General features: G+C 38.4%; 3 protein-coding genes across 5 annotated transcripts; 2 read left to right on the forward strand and 1 right to left on the reverse strand.

Annotated features, from left to right (window-relative positions):
- The first annotated feature begins 6,313 nt into the window (after nucleotides 1-6,313).
- On the forward strand, nucleotides 6,314-8,313 carry LOC103984355 (pentatricopeptide repeat-containing protein At5g18475). The gene has a single exon (XM_009401841.3). The coding sequence runs from the start codon at nucleotides 6,334-6,336 to the stop codon at nucleotides 7,873-7,875; it is 1,542 nt and encodes a 513-aa protein (XP_009400116.2). The 5' UTR covers nucleotides 6,314-6,333; the 3' UTR covers nucleotides 7,876-8,313.
- A 114-nt stretch (nucleotides 8,314-8,427) lies between these two features.
- On the reverse strand, nucleotides 8,428-12,833 carry LOC103984021 (peptidyl-prolyl cis-trans isomerase FKBP12). 2 transcript variants are annotated; one of them, XM_009401416.3, is made up of 5 exons: nucleotides 12,634-12,831; nucleotides 11,312-11,345; nucleotides 11,174-11,235; nucleotides 9,079-9,131; nucleotides 8,428-8,674 (listed from the first exon to the last, which is right to left on the reverse strand). In XM_009401416.3, the coding sequence occupies exons 1-5, from the start codon at nucleotides 12,719-12,721 to the stop codon at nucleotides 8,573-8,575; spliced, it is 339 nt and encodes a 112-aa protein (XP_009399691.2). In that variant the 5' UTR covers nucleotides 12,722-12,831; the 3' UTR covers nucleotides 8,428-8,572. The 2 variants fall into 2 exon arrangements, with proteins under 2 accessions (XP_009399691.2, XP_009399690.2); XM_009401415.3 differs by having other exon boundaries at nucleotides 8,576-8,804; nucleotides 12,634-12,833.
- A 525-nt stretch (nucleotides 12,834-13,358) lies between these two features.
- On the forward strand, nucleotides 13,359-17,867 carry LOC103984022 (beta carbonic anhydrase 5, chloroplastic). 2 transcript variants are annotated; one of them, XM_065108105.1, is made up of 10 exons: nucleotides 13,359-13,607; nucleotides 13,700-13,767; nucleotides 14,683-14,721; nucleotides 15,299-15,460; nucleotides 15,541-15,589; nucleotides 15,877-15,990; nucleotides 16,101-16,154; nucleotides 16,277-16,359; nucleotides 16,463-16,568; nucleotides 17,304-17,867. In XM_065108105.1, exons 1-10 carry the CDS (start codon nucleotides 13,506-13,508, stop codon nucleotides 17,499-17,501), a joined length of 975 nt encoding a protein of 324 aa, XP_064964177.1. In that variant the 5' UTR covers nucleotides 13,359-13,505; the 3' UTR covers nucleotides 17,502-17,867. The 2 variants fall into 2 exon arrangements, with proteins under 2 accessions (XP_064964177.1, XP_064964178.1); XM_065108106.1 differs by lacking the exon at nucleotides 14,683-14,721 and having other exon boundaries at nucleotides 13,360-13,607.
- Nucleotides 17,868-18,832: the final 965 nt, after the last annotated feature.

Here is an 18,832-nt window from a genome sequence, read left to right on the forward strand (position 1 = left end):
TATGTGGCATGGAGGAATCAGATGCACTAGCAAGCTTAGGTGAGCTATTATTTCTCGATACCATCGATTCTTGGATCACTCCATAAAATCTCAGGAATCCCTGCAAATGAAAACTTAAATCATGATAGCCAATTACTAATAATACATGAAATGACTTGAAGGAATACAAATCTTTTGTAGCTACAAGTCAGGAAAAAGAAGGAACAGTTATGCACCTTGAAAAGATGGATACAGCAAGGCAAAGACCTTCTCAACTTCCATAATTTTGGGTTTCCCTCATAACAGACGGCACAACAGCTGCAAGAAAATTAGATGGCTTGGATGCTAAGATATCAGTCCCTGAATGGCACCCACTTAAGTCAGACAACTCATCCGCGCAGCTCAGTGTAACAACAAGAAGGGTGATTAATTTTACAGCTTCGAGCAGTGACATAATATTCTACATCTAATTGCACTTGAGATGAGTTTGACCGAATGAGAACTTAGTGCCCTCCCTACTATACTACTATTGAGGTTGTGAAGGAATTAATGTAATCAAATCAAATAATTAAGTTATGAATTAATTTAGAAAATTTTAATATATTTTCTTGTTTGTTATTATTAATTAGGAAATAACTATTAAACATTCCAAATAAGATGATATCATATTTATTTATATATTAAAATAAAAATAATTTATATTAAATAAATATAAGAATTAAAATAAATTTTCTTTAATGAAGATTTACTTGCTCATATTTAAGGGGAGGGATTTCTCTCAACACTTGCTAACTAACGAAAGGTAGGTTTCTCTATCTTTCTTGAAAATAAAATTTGTAGTTTTTATTTTATTTTTTTAAATACTAAAAGTTTTATAGTTTAAAAAATATTTATTAATTTTTTAAATGACAAAATTTTTATTGTATTAAAGTTTAGAAGTTTTTATAATGTTCTTTGACCCTTGCTTAAGGTTTTTATTTTTATATTTAAACATGGTAAAAATTTATATGTTTTATGTATTAAATATATAATATTTTTTGGTATTACAGTTTATCTTTAATCTTATTTGGATTAAAATTTTTTGTTAGTTAAAATATATTATCTAAAATTTTTGATATTCTGAATAATTTAAAATTTATTTGAATAGAATATGTTGAAATTATACATGTGTTGAAAGTATGATTTTTAATTCTTATTGAATTTAGAATGTTATTTTATTGTATTAAAGCTTATTTCCCAATCTTATCTTTTAATATTTTATTATATTTTTATTATTTTATAATTATTAGTGAATATATGTTGTATGAAATTGAATGTGAATTGGAATGAAATCGCTCGTAGGCAGGCCCAACCCATAGGTTAAGCCACGACCTACTAGCCCACTAACCAGGCCCAGTCAATAGACCAGGCCTAACCTGTAGGCCAGGCCCAAGGTCAAGCCCTGGCTTGTAGGCTAACCGAGCCCAACTATCATAGGCGGTCACATGCGACGCACATGATCAGTCCATGGGTCAAGGTTAGGCCAGCCTGATGTGATACATGCCTAGTCATGTGTAGTGCACATGATCAGTATATGGGTTGGCTAGCCTAGCCTAATATTATTGTTAGATTTAAGCTCAAATATTGATTGAACTAAACTAGGCTTGATTAGTCTAGATCGATTCAGATAATTCGGAATTGATTGATTTATTCAAATCAGTTTAACTTAAATTGAACATAATATAGTCCAAATTATACTAGTCTAGGGTGGTTCCAAACCAGTTAAATGAAGATTAGAGATCGATTCAGGTTCTAGTAAATCGAGTTCAATTAGATCAATTGAATTAAGATTCAAATCAATTTGAGGACTAATTTGTATTATTCGATATTGATGATATTTGAAAGAGATGTTTTAAATGTGTTATTTCATCCCGATATAGATATGACTAGTGTTAGATTATGTTACTTTCTTGCCGAGAGCAGTAGGGTTATTCCCTTCGGAGATTAGCGGGCCGTCAGACATGGCAGCTAGATGGTTCCTCCATTCGCTGTTGAGAGGAACATGTCCCTACTTTGACGGGTGAGGGACATCACTCCATCCACTGTTGAGAGTGCAATATGAGTTTGCCTCCATTCACTGTTGGAAGAACGTAAACTCATCCCGTAAAATAAAACCTCCCCCTCCGTTGTTGGGGGAATGCTCCTTCAAGTATTTAATATATGCGGGATGATTAATTTTTGATCATATATCTATTTTGAGTTGACTTTTAGGGTTCCTACTCAGCATTGCTAAATTCTCTTTATTTTTTATTTTCAAAACCTCCCTCTAATACTAAATTGGATTTGTGAATCTTATATAAAACCACTTAGATGCATTTTGAAATTAATATCACTATGTTTATTTTTCTACTTATGATTTGATAAATAAATAAATAATAATAATATTTATAAATGATGAATAAAATGATGTTTATCTATTTTTCGAAAGATATGATAAAAAAAATTTAGAATAAGATAATTAATCTATGAAAGAGAAAGGGGTCACTGCTTGTATCCTCCATTTAATAGTGGTAAGCACCAATAGCTCCATTTTTTTTTTTGGATAATCCTTGCGTCAAATTCATATTTTGCATCATCTAAGCACCGGAAACAATTCATGAAAATTTCTGAATAGATGCATAGTCAAAGAACATAGTTTGGATGTTTATTTAGAAAGTCTTGCTCACTTGCAAATACAGAGACAAAGGGAGGGATTTCAGTTTCCTCCATTTTCACATACAATAGTTTGTGTCATCCAATCATTGCATTGCCACAAATAGAATTAACACATGGAAGAGACAAACAAGATTATATCATCCAAAAAAAGAGGAATCTACTGGCAACCCTCTGCCTACTGGTTGCTGTATACTGCAATAAAATCCGATCAATGACCAATGGCCACTGACCTATTGGTGGACAATGGCCAGTTGACCGATGATGACAATGACAATCTATGATCTCATAAAGGTAATCACCATTTCTTAAGATCTAGATTTGTTGATGGTTGACTGATAATGATTGATCGAAATGGCGATGTAGGATCTCCGATGCTTCTATTCGTTCTGATGGTAGGAGAAAAAAAATTAGCTTTGGCATAGACGATTTACAACAAATTAAATTTCATAAAAGTGCAGTCACAATCAAACAATTACCTGATAAATGAAATTGTACAAACCAAAATTAACTCTAATTAAGTGTCGCATAAAAGAGGAAACATTGTTGAGTTCATCCACTTATAGACCAAACAACAAAATAAATTCATGAAGATGGTATGTGTTACTCCCCTACATTCCATGTAATGCATCCTGTGCCATATTGCATGCTCATGTCACCTCCCCTGCTTTCGACATCCCGATACCCATGCAAACAGGATGCAGGAGTCCTGTTCCACATGAGACTTTCCCCATGCATCCATGTAGTTGGGGAGCAACAAAAGGTTCAGGAGTCCAGGTCTGGAGATGCTAAGTTGCTTGTACTCGAGCAATGGGCTGTGCCACCTCTGATCATCTGGAGATTTTGGCCAGCTAAAAAAGCCCCAAAAAGTCAGTCTGTCTATGTCTGAAAAAGGAAGATTGATGGCTAGTTTTGAGGGCAATTTAGTCCTACAATTGTCAGTTTCTTCTAATAAAGGTTTTGGCTTGGTCCCTGTGAGACCCAAGAACACATGAACTCTTTTTTATTATTCTAGTATTCTATAAAATATTTCCTGCAACATATTCCTTTAGTTTTTCTTCGACCAACTCCTTGCAAGACCTTTCTCTGGAGAAATCCTGGTCAGGAGAAGATCTAGCATAGCTGGCTCTATGTCTACAGACACAAGAGTATCCAGCATGACATGGCTCTAGACATCAAATTTGTCCATAATGACTGATGTTTGATTATGATTACAGCAATCTGCTAGGAATTCTAGGACAAAATCATGGTCCATAAATCATGTTCTTTTTGGGGCTTGTTCGTCTGTTGTAACCTATGAGGATCATCAAGATTAAAGCACAGATAATAGACAAATATAATAATTAGTAAATAATCCATTATTGAATGGCAAATGCATCAAATATGGATAGCATAAGAAAAAGTATGAGCTGGTGCACAAGACTACTGTCAGTGCAGGTATCATTTTCCTCACCCTTGCCCTACAAGCGCGGGAGCTGTGTCTGCAACTTGAACCCTGGTTTCCCAGGTCCGAAGGAGCCTTCTGAATACAAAGGCAAGCACGAAGCCATCAGTTAATTCAGTTCAACACTTGCTGAATACAATTACAACCAAGTAGAATAAATTATATTACTAACTTGCCTATAACATAAAGATACCATATCTGAAGTCTTGTTAGAACATAAAGATACCGTATCTGAAGTCTTGTGCAATTAGGTGGCACATCTGTAAGTCCTTTATAAGATAGATTGTTCCTCTTAATATGCTAATTTCTCTTGCATGGATATGAATGATGGCAACAGAAGACCAATGATAAAACTACAAAGCCAACAAACAATCAGAAAAAAAAAAGGGCATACAAAGTACAGTTAATGGAATTAAAAATCATAACTAGAACCCAATTAACATTGATGGCAGTCCTCGATGTAGTGATTAACTTCATATCCTAATATTGTTTTTAAAAGAAAAGAGAGTGCATAAATATATGAAAAGAAGGAACCTGAGGAATGCATATAGGATGTTTTGTAAACAAGATATGCCTTACCAACTTATGATCTTATAAGCCAAAAATAACAACTAAAGCGCAAATGACCATCGACACAGAGAGAGTCAATAGAAGGAATAAAGACACAACCGAAGATGTCGAGGTGGACAAATATGCAAGGAACATAGGTGCAAAAGCTCATTTTTCGCAAACTAGGAACACACCCATGGAAAACCAACATGAATTGTTGGTAGTACACCAGAGATCATGGTGAATGAAAAAAAAGAGCAGCATGAATCATGAAGAACTAGTAAAAAGCATTTCGAAATTAGCTACATAGTTAAACTTGAGGTTATAACTTATAACCTTTATCAGCAAATTTTAATTTACATTAGGCTGTCATGATGTAGTCCATTCTGTCACAACATACATTGATATTTACTCCACCTTTTTACATTAGATAGTTCCCAAAGATCTCCTTTCCATGTACAATTACTTCTAATAGTATGATACTCTGAGACATATGCCCTCTGTGGATCCAGTTATTATAGCAGACAAGCTTCTTGCTATAAAACATGACAGCTTTTATAAACTAGGACTAAAGCAATATGTACTTTATAACCTTCATAAAGATACTTGAAAAACTAACCATACAAAAAACCTGTCTAGTCTATCACAGTCAACTCCAGACGCCAAATTTTTAGGAAATATGTAGACAGAATTGCTAAAAAGCTACACTATGGAGATTTGAATCTCAAGTCCAACTCTTTTATATATGGCTGAACATCTCTGGTTGAACTTGTGAAAAGAAAAGCAATCACAACCACAGATGAGAAACCAACATAAACCAGGACAAAAATGCGGACACAACTCTTCCCAAGACATTCTACAACTATGAAGCTGATACGAGTTGCAAAATTGTTGGGAAATGCAATTAACTCCGAATATAACCTAGAAAAGTTACAGAAAAAGAAATATGATGATCGATATCCAATCAATTACTAAATGAACGAAGCTAATCGACCAGCGAATTGTATGATCCGTGCCCAATCCTGCATCACTCCACCCAGGCATCCAGCATCTTACACATGAAGGACTTCGATTTTAGATTAGAGAAGAAATGTTCCTATAGAAACCCTTAAAAATGATAGAAGACGAACGGTATGATGGTCTTGATCTACTTCCGTGATCTTAATCACAAAGAATCTCTGAAAAATTCGATTTTAGAGAGCAATGAGATCAGGAAAACCAAAAATCCTCATCATCTAAAAGCAAAACATTAACATCTTGACCAACCTGTCGGCCGCGGCCTTCCGCTCCTCCCCATCTTGGATTCCCCCTTCGTCTCGAGGTAGGCGGCATGGCAAACGTTGGGCTCCTCCGCGGTGAACTCGCGGGAGGAGGGAAGAAAACGGGGAAAACGGAGGGACCTTTTGAGTTGCTTTGTTTCCTAGCTTATTCGGAAAATGAAACGCGCACGAGCACAATACACGCAATCGTTTACGCGATGAGATGTCCTCTCGAACTTAACGTTTGCTCGGATGTGTTGTTGAGTTATTCTCTTTGCCCATGCGGCCCGGCCCCACAGAGCCGTGCCAAAGGGAACCGCTACGTATTGTGAGGGATAGGATATGTGGGTACACGAAGAGACTTACACGCAGTTTTAAGAGGGTACCTCTGCCCTCTTGCAACGTTGAGCAATGAGTCCCCAAAACCTCATCAAAGTCCCCAACAACGTCACCTCCTCCCCTGCGACCACGAAATGGATATCTCCTCTTCAGTACCTTAAACCAGCTTCTATCGTACGACCAGCACCACCTCCACTTCCTCCTCCTCCGCCTACTGAGCCGGAGCGGCGTCGATCCCGGTTTATCTCCCACGCCGACGCGGTGCGACTCATCAACCGGCAGACAGACCCGCAGCGGGCCCTCGACCTCTTCAACGCGGCCGCTGCGCAGCCCGGCTTCGCCCACAACCACGCCACCTACTCCGCCCTCCTCCTCAAGCTCGCACGCCACCGCCGCTTCCCTGCCCTCGACGCCGTCCTTCGCCGCATGTCCCTCGAGCCGTGCCTCTTTCACGAGGCCGTCTTCCTCCGCCTGATGCCACTCCTCTGCCGTGCCTCCCTTCCCGACAAGGCCGTCCGCCTCTTCGGCTCCGCCATCCCCCTCCTCGTCCGCCGCAACCCCTCTCTCAAGGCCCTCGCCACCTGCCTCGACGCCCTCGTCGAAGCCCGCCGATTCGACCTCGCCCAAGACCTTCTTACAGACGCCAGGGCCCGTTTCTCCATCGAGCCCAACACCTGCGTCTGCAACATCCTCGTGAAGCACCATTGCATGAGCCGCGACCTTGACTCCGCCTTCCGGGTCCTCGAGGAGATGAGGGCGTCGGAGTTGGCGAAACCCAATCTGATCACATATTCCACGCTGATGGGTGGATTGTGCAGAGAGGGCAGGTTGAAAGATGCCATCGACCTGTTCGAGGAAATGATTGACAAGGACAAGATCGTCCCCGACCACTTGACCTACAACGTGCTGATCGATGGGTTCTGTAGAAGCGGGCAGGTGGATAAGGCTAGAACCATCTTCGGATTCATGCGGAGCAATGGCTTGGAGCCCAACATGTACAACTACGCGGTTCTGATGAATGGCTTCTGCAGAGAAGGGAGAGTGGAGGAAGCAGAAGAGGTTTTCGAGGAGATGGGGAAGATTGGGTTGCAGATTGACGGCGTGACCTACACAACACTGATTGGCTGCCTTTGCAGAGAAGGGAGGGTTGACGAAGGAATCGAACTGGTGAAAGAGATGAGGGAGAAAGGGTGCAAGGCCGATGTGGTGACCTATAATGTGGTGATCGAAGGGTTGTGCAAGGAAGAGAGGTTTAAGGAGGCGATGGGTTTGCTGGAGAGCTTACCATACGATGGTGTGAGGCTAAATGTTGCGAGCTATAGGATCGTGTTAAATAGCTTGTGCGCCACAGGGGACATGGAGAAGGCAATTGGTCTGCTTGGGTTGATGCTTGGAAGGGGTTTCAGACCTCACTTTGCGACCTCCAACAAATTGTTGCTTGGATTGTGTGAGGTTGGAAGGGTGGCAGATGCAACTGTTGCAATGTATGGATTGGCAGAGATGGGGTTTATGCCAGAGAGTGATACATGGTTTCGGTTGGTTGACTCTGTCTGCAGGGAGAGGAAGCTTAAGAGATCATTTGACTTGTTTGATGACTTGCTTATAGCGGAGTGAGTTATACGAGTCGTCTTAATAAGTCAAGGCTCGTCTTCGCCATGACTGCAATCCAACCCAACAGCTGAGTCGATCCTGTTGGAACAGATTATTCTTTACTTGGTCATAGAGCTGTGTTTTCAGTGAGTTGGCCTTTACTTGGTCAAGCCATGAACTTGCAAGCTCAGGTACCGGAACGCTTGACATGGTGTACAATTGATTTATGTTGACACTTTAATTCTGGAGGAACTCAGCAGAAGATTTTTACGAGTGATATTGGTTAGTAGCATACAGGTGTTTTTCCATGGACGAATGATCAGACTCTGATGGAAATCGAGTTTGTAATATCACTTTCTTAGGGGATTCGTTACTAATTTTATGGTGATCTATGAGTCCTGTGGGTTCTTTTCTTGAACGGACATCATATATCAAATGAACAATCAGAACCTTGTGCTTGGCCTTCTTGTGCATTTTGACAAAGGTATGCCAAAGTTGATGACAGAAAGCCACAAAGACTATCATGCGTAAACAGACCAATCTACCAAAGCATTTCGTAGAAAACACTAGATTAACTGATCGAAAGCCAACTAAGTAGTAATCAACAGCAAGGAAAATACAAAGTCATCATGTCATTGGCTTACTCCTCACAGGACAAATAGTTTCAGGAGTAGCAGTTATTTCATGGTTCTACAATCCCCCTTGTGGCTTAAAGTAGTTATTACTGCGCGCTGAGGACTTCGATTTCAAAGATCAAGACCGAGTTTGGACGGATACCCCAATCTGGAAAGCCACCAGCTCCATAAGCATAATCTGGGGTACACTGCAAATGGATTAAGCACCTGTCAGCACATATTAACGGGAGGACAGACGTAAAAGATTACACAACGGAACTCGAAAGGACAGGAGATAAAATGCTGTATGAGGTCTCCAACTTGGCTTCTGGCATCATTCTGTTAGAGGAAAAGGCAGAGACACAGATCTTTAGGATGACAGGAAACCCAGCTGTTGCATTACTCTTTTGCAAATGTTACAATTCGAGTAATTTCAGATGAAAAACAGATTCCTTTCGGCAATGATACAGGATAGAAGAAACAAAAAAAAAATCATTAGAAGCCTCAAAATCTGAAAACACCTTGAGTAGCATTTTCAACAATTTGGACAGCTCAGAATAGTGAAGAAACTAGAACACTGTCAAACTTGTGACTGGCATGGGATGAATATTACCTGAAGTCGAGCAACTTCTCCCACTTGCATATCCATCACTCCCTCATCCCACCCTACAAGAGATGACATATTAGTTAACTAATATTCTTGAATGAAAAGGCAATTTAAATTGCAAACTAGCATATGACCAATTTCTATCATTCACGAAAAGACAAATGGGACTGATCCTTCACATAGGCAAGTCAATCTACCAAACAATTCACTTGAAGATGTACATTTAATTAATTAAACAACATTGTGGCTTGTGAGATCAGTCCCAAACAATGTTCTCACTAGATGTTGCAAGTTTCAACTATATGGGTGAGTTCTAAAAACTAAAAAGAGCAGTCCAGTGCAAGATGCTTTCATGGATATGGGATCTCAGGGTGTATGGGTACAGCCTATTGTGTAAGCAAAGAGACAACAGCAGCAGCAACAACAACAACAGCATCCCACATATCCAGATATTGTGTAAGCGAAAAAGACTGTTTATGTTCTTAAAATTATGGTCACCCAGGTTGCTGCCATAGTGCTTAGACTTGCTGCTAAAATCTCATCCATAAAACCAAGACTGCTAAATATTCTAGTCACTGCCCCTTCCTGACAACTTGCAGCTAAAATTTTACATATCAAAGGACGGCTAAAACAATAGCAGTTATTTTGTATACACAAGCCATCATAAATATTCAAATTTGCTACTCATTAACAGTAATTACTGAAATGTCAAGAGGACAGCCAGCTACGTCCTCTGGGAAAAAAACATGTTAAAACCTAGAGGAACACAACAATGACTGAATGAAATGACTGGGCAAAAATATAGTAGTTTGATTGGAAGTAACATAAGTTCACATTCCTTCACATATGCAGATAAATAACGGTCTAATAGTGCTTGTAGTGATGAATCTAATTACCTTTAGATGACAAAAAGTGGAGTGAACATAATAAAAGGGGATGGACAAAGGAGACATCCCATGTTACATAAGTGAACTTTCAAGATCCATGACGAGACTTAAGTACCAAAACAACATAATTGAGGAGCCATAACAATGAATTGCATTCCACATTATGCAGAATAGTGTGAAAAGATGCTGGAGTGAACAAAAGCATCCAACATTGCATAAGGCTTTAATGCATATAGAAACTTCTAAATTCCCCAAATACCATACATTGAAGCAGAGTTATGATTCTAGCCCACATTCTGCAGAATAGGATGTTAGCCTATTTTCTCAACAATCATACTACCTTTGGTAATAGAACAATAGAGTGATAGACAATCTGTTAAATCCAGGCTGCTCGGCACCATGTGCATCATGAATAAAGTAAAATGAACTAAGAGTTTGAAGAAAAAAGACAAGTTTATGGCATCGAAAATTTAAATGGCTGACAACCAGAGAAGCAGCAAGGGATTTAGTTAAACTCTCTCACAATGTAAATTCTCTTGCATAAGGTTGCAATTCCAGTTGTACCAAAAAGATTACTCTTATCCAATTTTATAAAAAAATTGTTAGCTTGCACATCCACTCTCATCACAGGTTACCTGAATAGTGGATGAAATAAACAATCACCTTTTTTCTGGATCATATTACTATGGACATAGACATATGAATTTGCATGTGCCTAAAATAATATTTTTAAGAAAAATGCAAGACATATCATAATAAAACGAAATTGTAAATATTATTTTTTTAGAAAGAGGAACTGTTGCAACTATCCAAAATTCCCAAGATCCCAACTATAAAAAAATTCTTTTTACTTCTCGGATTATTGAAAATTGAGAATCATTTTGTTATCTATGGTACTCCTCCATTATTGCAATTGTCCATCTAACTTCAAGCAACCATGGCACAATTTGGAAACCTTTAGGGTGTAAAGTTCTTATGATATATAATTAGTTAAATATTCCTCAAATTATGCCTAAACTATGAAATCTTTGAGACTGGCATCTCGACCTAATTTCATCAACAATCTGGCCTGGCTGGCTAACAATGGTACACAAGAACTAAGAGAAATGCAGACTTAACTGGAAGAAAGCTACAAAGCTAGCTTTAAAACATATTCCACTTGCAGCATGTTGCACTTAAATTTAAAATAGTTGGATAAAATGATTAAGTATTACCTTTAATAACCGAGCCCAAACCAACTTTAAATGTGAATGGCTGCTGTCCAGGATCTTTGGTGCTGAAAATCAATAGAAAAAGGGTGAGGCTCGCATTCATTGTCTTTATAGAAGAAAAAGAACAAGGAAAAGAAATACCTCCAGAATTTTTTTGAGAGGTCACCATCCTTACCTGCAGAAAAAAAGATACCATTGGAAAAAATCAGCATTATCCAAAAGAATCATGATCTGTTGAAACCAACTAACATTATTTAAAGTCTTCAAAGTGCAGATATAACAGAAGACCACATTACATATGCCCAAAGCACAAGAGCAATAACTTTATATTAATGTAAAATATAAGTATTGGCTTTACACAGGAGGACGAGAGGATATTTCATGAAGGAAAAATTGCATACGTATATCTCTGAAGTTAATGTTTCATATAGCATATGCATATCTATATAAAACCAAAAAATTTGTATTCCCTTTGTAGTTAATATCCATCAATTGAACACTTGATTGTTAATTGAAACATTATTTGTTAATTGCAGGGGTAGTCCAGCATTTTAAATCTTGATGTCCTCCTCAAGGTACTCCAAAGTGACTTGTTAACACAAGCATGAAACAATACATGATGTGGTAATCAGTCATCAACTGACCCCAAGAAACACCTTATTGGTACTACTTGGCAGCAAGGCACATGCAACTTTGATATCAGGTTGTGACCGATGCACATTCATGCTTATCATTGAATAGACCATCAAAGTAACTCCTGGGAAAAAGATACGGGCATCTAGGAAACTCAAACAACCCCTCAAACCTTGATAGGATGCATATACAAAGTGACTCAAAATGATAACAAGATCACTCAAAGAAGAAGCAAAGAAACTATTTCTTATGCTTGGAAGAACACCAATCATGACAAGCTACGAATGTGCATCATTGGATCAGTACGCAAGCCCAACAATATGGCAATATGCAATTCAAAATTGAAATGCATACAACAGAATGAGCAACAAGCTGTGATGCGTATACAGTTAATGGAGAGCTTGTCCTACGGGATTTTATCCAATAATTGACCTCGATTTGCTTAGTGCACATATATGGAAATTTATGCAGATAAAATCTCGTACAAATTCGTTGTTCAAAACAGGATGGCTCTTTTAGTATAGCAGAATGGATCCTTCCATCACAAAATACTAATTATTAACACAAGGTTACAAGACGATTCAATCCCCTTCGCCATCAGAAATATTATCTATGGGCTCATCCTTCAGCCACCTTGCATCAAACCATGCTCCACATAACACTTCCTGGATCCCCTAAACGTACAAAAACAAACATTGCTCTCAGTGAGGCGATGATCCTTGTTCGACCAATCCCAAACCCCGCTGACAAATCACTAAACCAAATCGCGTAAGGGCACAGATCAGAAGAAGAAGAAAGCGCAGGAAGTGGGGAATGAGTGAACTACTGACCGAAGCCTGTGCAGTGTACGGTGACGGATTGGCCCCTGACGGGCTTGGGGCCATGGCCGGCCTTGAGGAGCTGCTTCTCCACGCCCATTTGCTGGGGTCCCAAACCCTATCAAGGTACACGGTGACGGCTCTTGGGACGTCGGCTCTCACGACAAGGAAACCCTATGCTTGCCGACCACGGAATTTTTATATGTATTCTGGGCTATTGATACCATTAATCTTCACCATTTAATGAGAGTCCACATTTCCAAATACGCCCTTATTTTGACGTGTCAATTCCTCGACCGCACGTTTACGGTGCTGATCTTGACGCCAAGTGTCATCGTAGTTGCTCCTGTCATCTTGGCATCTTATCCTTTTACCTCAATGAACATGCTTTTCTTACAATAATCTAATGCCACGAGGCCAAGATGAGAAGACCAATCCCACGTTTCTAAATGTCAGTGGAAGAATTGCTGTTTTGTGCTTTATCTAGCACAGCTGATCTCGATAGATAGCTAGGCGTCCCTGTCAAGGTCCAGCCGAGATCCCAATAGCAGGTATTGCGGCCGAAATTTGCTCGTTTAGATAGATCTATGCAGAGAGTATATCGTTCGTTCATTTTACCTATCAAACATATCTCAACCGTCCATATTCGAAAGTATGGAACATATCATTGATCGCATAGAACAAATATGCAGACATTCCCGCCATTAAACTTAGTTTTCTCCTTTTTTTTTTTTTTCCTTCCATTCAATTGCGACCGTTCAAGTTATTAAACTTGGTTTCCTCCGTCGCCACGGCGTTCGTCTTCTCTCTCTTCTTCCCCCATTTTGGCCAGGGATCGAGACCCGCTGAACCCTAAGGATCATCGGCGCCGGATCTCTCCTCCCATGGCTTCCTTGTTTCGAGCTTCGCTTGACTTCGCGGCCTTTGATCCTTCCTCTATTGAGGCTTCCTCTCGGTTCTCCGGGAAACCTTCGGGAGCCATAAAGGTGAGACCTTTTTGGCTCCTCACCTTGTTGCTGTTGTCTTTTGAGCGTTCGTTCGTCTGGTTTGTGTTGACATTTTATGCGTTCCTCTTCAGATCGGCAGTTCGCCCCTTAATTTGGGTAGATTAAGCAATGCACGCCTGAGAATTCTGGGTTGCGTCGAGTAAGTTTACTTCTTGTTCGATATGTTGTAATCAATGAATTCTGCGAGTAAATTGGTTGATCATGGAGTGACCCTTGATTTCAAACTTTTCCTGCGTTTTTGAATTACTATAAGGCAACTTCTTTATTGTGATTCTATTCGTTTTGATGGTTTTTCTTATGATGTTCACTGGATTTCATTTTGTTTTAAGATTGGTGAGCAACATTAGGTGATTAATTGGCTTAAGGATGAAATTTAATTCGTAGGTAACACCGGATTATCTTGATCATCGATCTGCAGTTGCTGTTATGAAAAAGAAACCCTGATTGTAGCTAATTCCCTTGTTTTCTATAGATACACAGCTGAATGTTAGAGGGAGGAGGACCAACAAGGCCTTGATCTAGTGGTTGGTCTTCCTCTTCAACTAAACGAGGCTCTGGGTTTATATTCTTGTGGAGTTGGTTCCCTACTACTTACATAGGAAACAATGGTATTGTTATCTTAAAACACAAGAAGAACAAATGGGAAGGAGAGGATTATGTTTGAGAGGAAATTCAGATAATTAAGACTGTAGTTATTCATTATCAAAATTTGGGATTCTAGGATGTCATGTACAAAATAAGGTGTCTCAATCTTAATTCGTTTGATCTATCTGAGTACATGAAATTAATAGCTATTCTTTATTGATTTGTGAACACAAATATTTCATGATTATTTGGAGTTCTATTTGAGCATAGCTTCACGGTTATAGGGTTTAAATCTTAGTGTTTATGAACTTCATTGCTGACCAAATAATTACTATTCTCTTTGAGATTCACAGAGTAAAGAGCAAATATGAGTGATTGGGAGATTAATATGCAAACCCTGAAGGTTCTACAGACTAGTATGCAGTGCACCATATATATATATATATTAATGCATGTCTGTGTCTCTCAGGTACATATTAGTAAGATCATCTGAAATTAATACAGACAGGTATTTCTGCCAACTTATAATTGCTATCAATAGTTTCTGTTCTTTTCAATTTGATGACTTGAATATTAATGCATAAGTCAAAATAGTCTTTTGTCTGTCCTGATTGGACTAATTTTACAAGCTAGATTGTTAATACATGTGGACATGAACTTGATTAACATTATACCTGGTTGGAAAAAATAAACATTACACTTGGGGCATTGATTCAAATTGGTTGTGGTATCGAGTTGGGATCTACCATTTCAAATATTGACAGTTTAAGAGAATTTAACATGAACCATTTCGGGCATTAAAGCTTGAATTTTGCATTTAGGAAAGAGATATTGGTAAATAACAGATAGCTTTTTAAGTCAAATCGGTAATCAACATCTGGAATTGACTAGTTGTGAATTTATCAAATCCATTCTTCATCTCCTCTAGCAATGAAAAATACATCTTTTTTTTATTAAAGCTGCAATTTACATTTCTCCCTTTTTGTTTTCTTACCGAACAGCATAAATTTGTATTGTCCAGATATTTCTTGATTTGTTTGCGATGAATCACTTGATATGAGAGTAAAAGGGAATCTTATTGCCAGGGAAAAACATACTTCCACAAGAAAAGCTTCTAAAGAGCCTTTCAGGTTGACTAGAGAATTTACAGAAAGTGAAAGATGGAAATTAGGAAACGATGAGCAAGATTTAGATCCGTTTGAGGAGTTGAAAAGTAGATTCAAGAGTTTCAAAAGCCAAAATTATGAGTAAGTAGAATTTTGTACAAACTTAGCTGCTCTGTCTAAGCAGTTGGATTGTGCAATTAATCGCATTATGCAATGAACAGGGAGAATCTGGTTCATTACCAAAATCTTGCCGAGCAGCAGTCACCCAAGGTGATTTGACAACCAGGATTATGGTTCTTATACTTGCAACTTTTTCTCTTCAGTTGAAACATTAAAATCTTAGCCTCTCTCTCTCTCTCTCTCTCCCCCCCCCCCCTCCTCTTACCTACAAATAATAGTTCTTTATTTTTGAAGTAACTCCCATAAATTATATGATAGATCATCCTTTGGGACCCACTTTGAGTGGTATGTCTATTTTGGGGCTCTTTTGTTGGTGTATATTCTACATTATTCAACATTTTTTAACATATGTTATCAACTGATAGTTTCTTGTGCAGTTCATGGTAATTGCATGTGCAGACTCGAGGGTCTGCCCTTCGAACATTTTGGGTTTTCAACCTGGGGAAGCGTTTACAGTAAGGAATATAGCAAATTTAGTTCCACCATTTCAGGTACATCTCTTAAATATCTTCACACCAGACTAGGTTATTCGGACCAGTTTGAAGAGCTTCATTGCTATTTTGTGCATTTTTTGAGGGCATTTAATATATTTTTTTTGCAGCATGGGGCTTCAGAAACTAGTGCAGCACTTGAGTTTGCTGTAAACACTCTAGAGGCAAGTAAATTTCATAAAGCAGATTTGTGTAGTCATTTGACACAATATGGTGGCCGTTAACTGCATTAATATTAATGAGCTGCTCGTTGTTCTCTTTGAGCTGAACAATATGCTTTTTGTAGGTTGCAAACATATTAGTTGTTGGCCATAGTCGTTGTGGAGGAATTCAGGCTCTTATGAGTATGAAAAATGATCCTGGTTCTAGGTACATGTAAATTAGACCTAGACTCTGCATTTCTGTTTTATGTTTTCTTGTTCTTTTTCTGCATGAGATCCCATTCACTTTTTGTGTGTGTATACATATATAGAAGCTTTATCAAAGATTGGGTTTCCATTGGAAAGAGTGCAAGGCTAAGCACAGAGGCTGCTGCTGGCAACCTGAGCTTTGAAATGCAGTGTAGACATTGTGAGAAGGTAGTCACGATCCCCTTCTAACAGAGTGCAACATTAATTGGACTTTTCTATGGCAACACATGTTATGATAATTAGCTTTTTCTTATCACTTCAAGATTCTCTTGTTAATGCTGGACAGCTAGACATCATCATCTCCACGTCCACCAGCAACCATGCTTGTATCTACCTTTGTCCATCCAGCTTCATATTGATTCCCGTCTGAAAATTAAAATCTTTATAATGCCAGCAAAGCAAAAGATTCTATCACAAACTTTTCCTTCCCTGCTTTCTAGTTGTACAAGTTTACAAGCATGCTTTTTCATGTGAATTAGAAATGTCTTTTTGTGACAGAACTTAGTGACACTAAGATCTAGCTTCTTAAACTTGCATATGTAGTTTGAATTTCTGTTCAGGTTTTTTATCTCAAGCTATTTTTGTGTGAGGACCCACGTTAGCAGAACTGTTGCATTTCTCTAAGCAACCTGGAACTTCTTGTGCTTCTGCGAATATAATCAACTTAGCATTATCGATCTAAAGTTTACATTGTTTCTGTTGATCCCTTCACTCAATAATTAACCTGTTGTTTGCTTTCCTTTATCTTGACTTCACCAAGATCAGGCTGTTAAGTAGCATTGTATTGGTGTATCTGAAATACTCTATTCTTTGTCTATGAGTAAATGTTTTAGGTATATATATAAAATGCATGCTGCTGTAGAGTCAAGCTTTAAGCTAACTTGCTGCTTTTATTTATTACAGGAATCAATCAATGGCTCACTGCTGAACTTGCTAACATACCCATGGATTGAGAAAAGAGTCAGCGAAGCGACATTATCTCTTCATGGAGGCTACTATGACTTCATCAACTGCACCTTTGAGAAATGGACTCTTGTATACAGAGAAAGATTGGAGGGAGGCAGCAAGTATGCCATTAAAAATCGCTCCTCGTGGTCCTGAAAAATATTTTACGAGCCAGAATGAAGCTTATGCATATGATCTGCTCCTCCATGTTGTACCTCAAGATAATTCTTCTACCTTCTTTGGGTGCCTTCTTCTTTAACCCATTTCAGCAGCAAGAAAATGTTTGGGCCGGTACCAATAGATCAATTATGATATGTTTATGTGGGATAGACAAACATTTGTTTCTTTGGATATGTGGGGTGACTAAGCTATAAGTTGAAGATCCATGCTTGATATTCAACTGTATTGTCTCTTTTTCTCATGTGTTTTCCTGTATTATATGATGATAATATTTGTAATTAAAACTTTTGAGTCAGATTATGTTATCTGAAATATGCTAAAAGAATTGTACTTTGATTAGTATCTGATCTCTTAAAGACATGTTTCATCATTGCTTTAAATATTGAGGTGCTCACAAGAAAGTTTCCTGTTCCTACTTCCCATCCTGTTATCTTCATTGCCCAAAGTTTTCTATCTTCCGTTGACAGGGATTTAAAGATCTGAAACTTGAACGCTTTTTCTTTTGTCAGTTTATCGGATTTGTAGCAGTTTATGATTCACGTAAAATAATTACGTGTTTGACTCTTTATATATTAGTGTCAGATATTATTGTGAAACTAAACAATCTCTAGATGCAGCAGCTAGAGAAAACCCTCGAAGCATAAATAATCTTGTGGTAGATCTTGTGACACTAAGTATTGCAAATGGCTGCTGGAAAAAGACGCTTCAGCCATGGCTGGAGAAGCCCTGCAACCTTCTCTCACCAACTCATGTCAGCACTTTCATGGCATATCAAACGTTAGTTGCCATGAACAGTGTTGAATGCTCGAGGGGCGACTGAGAAAAGTCAACGGCATAGTGAAAGAAAAGCCATCTCTTTTCTCTTTTTCTCTCCATGATGGTTGCCATATGATCAGTGCAAACCACTAAACATGTAAACGAGTGGTAAGTAGAAGGAGATGGGGGGAGCACTGAGACTGCACAGTAACCCTCTCCACCTGGTCAAAGCTTGGGCATTAATGATGGGTTGGTGAAGACAGAGGGAACAATCCACACACTACCTCCATTTGGAACCCGAAAAAGGAAGGCAGCGGCTGTTGGCATTCCATTTGTGGAATATGCGGCTGTTTCCATTAAATTGTCTGACATGAGTGGGTAAAAAGAGTTAAGATGAAGAAAATCAAAAAACAAAACAATTAAAAGGATTTAAATATTATTGAAATAGTGTGATTTCATCTAATGAATATTTTTCTCTCCCTCAGTTGATATTTATCCCTTCAACTTGCCTTTATGTATTTTACTCAATTTAATATATTTCTAAAAAATTA

Source organism: Musa acuminata, chromosome BXJ2-5, assembly GCF_036884655.1.
Source record: "Musa acuminata AAA Group cultivar baxijiao chromosome BXJ2-5, Cavendish_Baxijiao_AAA, whole genome shotgun sequence".
NCBI lineage: Eukaryota > Viridiplantae > Streptophyta > Magnoliopsida > Zingiberales > Musaceae > Musa > Musa acuminata.

Bases quoted from the DNA above. Each gene is read 5' to 3' on its own strand.
- LOC103984355 (XM_009401841.3), top strand. From the start codon at position 6,334: ATGAGTCCCCAAAACCTCATCAAAGTCCCCAACAACGTCACCTCCTCC.
- LOC103984021 (XM_009401415.3), bottom strand. From the start codon at position 12,721: ATGGGCGTGGAGAAGCAGCTCCTCAAGGCCGGCCATGGCCCCAAGCCC. The intron at 11,346-12,633 runs GTCAGTAGTTCA...TTTTTTCTGCAG, and splicing joins CGTACACTGCACAGGCTTCG to GTAAGGATGGTGACCTCTCA. The intron at 8,805-9,078 runs GTAATATTCATC...TTCCTCTAACAG, and splicing joins GAGAAGTTGCTCGACTTCAG to AATGATGCCAGAAGCCAAGT.
- LOC103984022 (XM_065108105.1), top strand. From the start codon at position 13,506: ATGGCTTCCTTGTTTCGAGCTTCGCTTGACTTCGCGGCCTTTGATCCT. The intron at 13,608-13,699 runs GTGAGACCTTTT...GTTCCTCTTCAG, and splicing joins AACCTTCGGGAGCCATAAAG to ATCGGCAGTTCGCCCCTTAA. The intron at 16,155-16,276 runs GCAAGTAAATTT...TGCTTTTTGTAG, and splicing joins TTGCTGTAAACACTCTAGAG to GTTGCAAACATATTAGTTGT.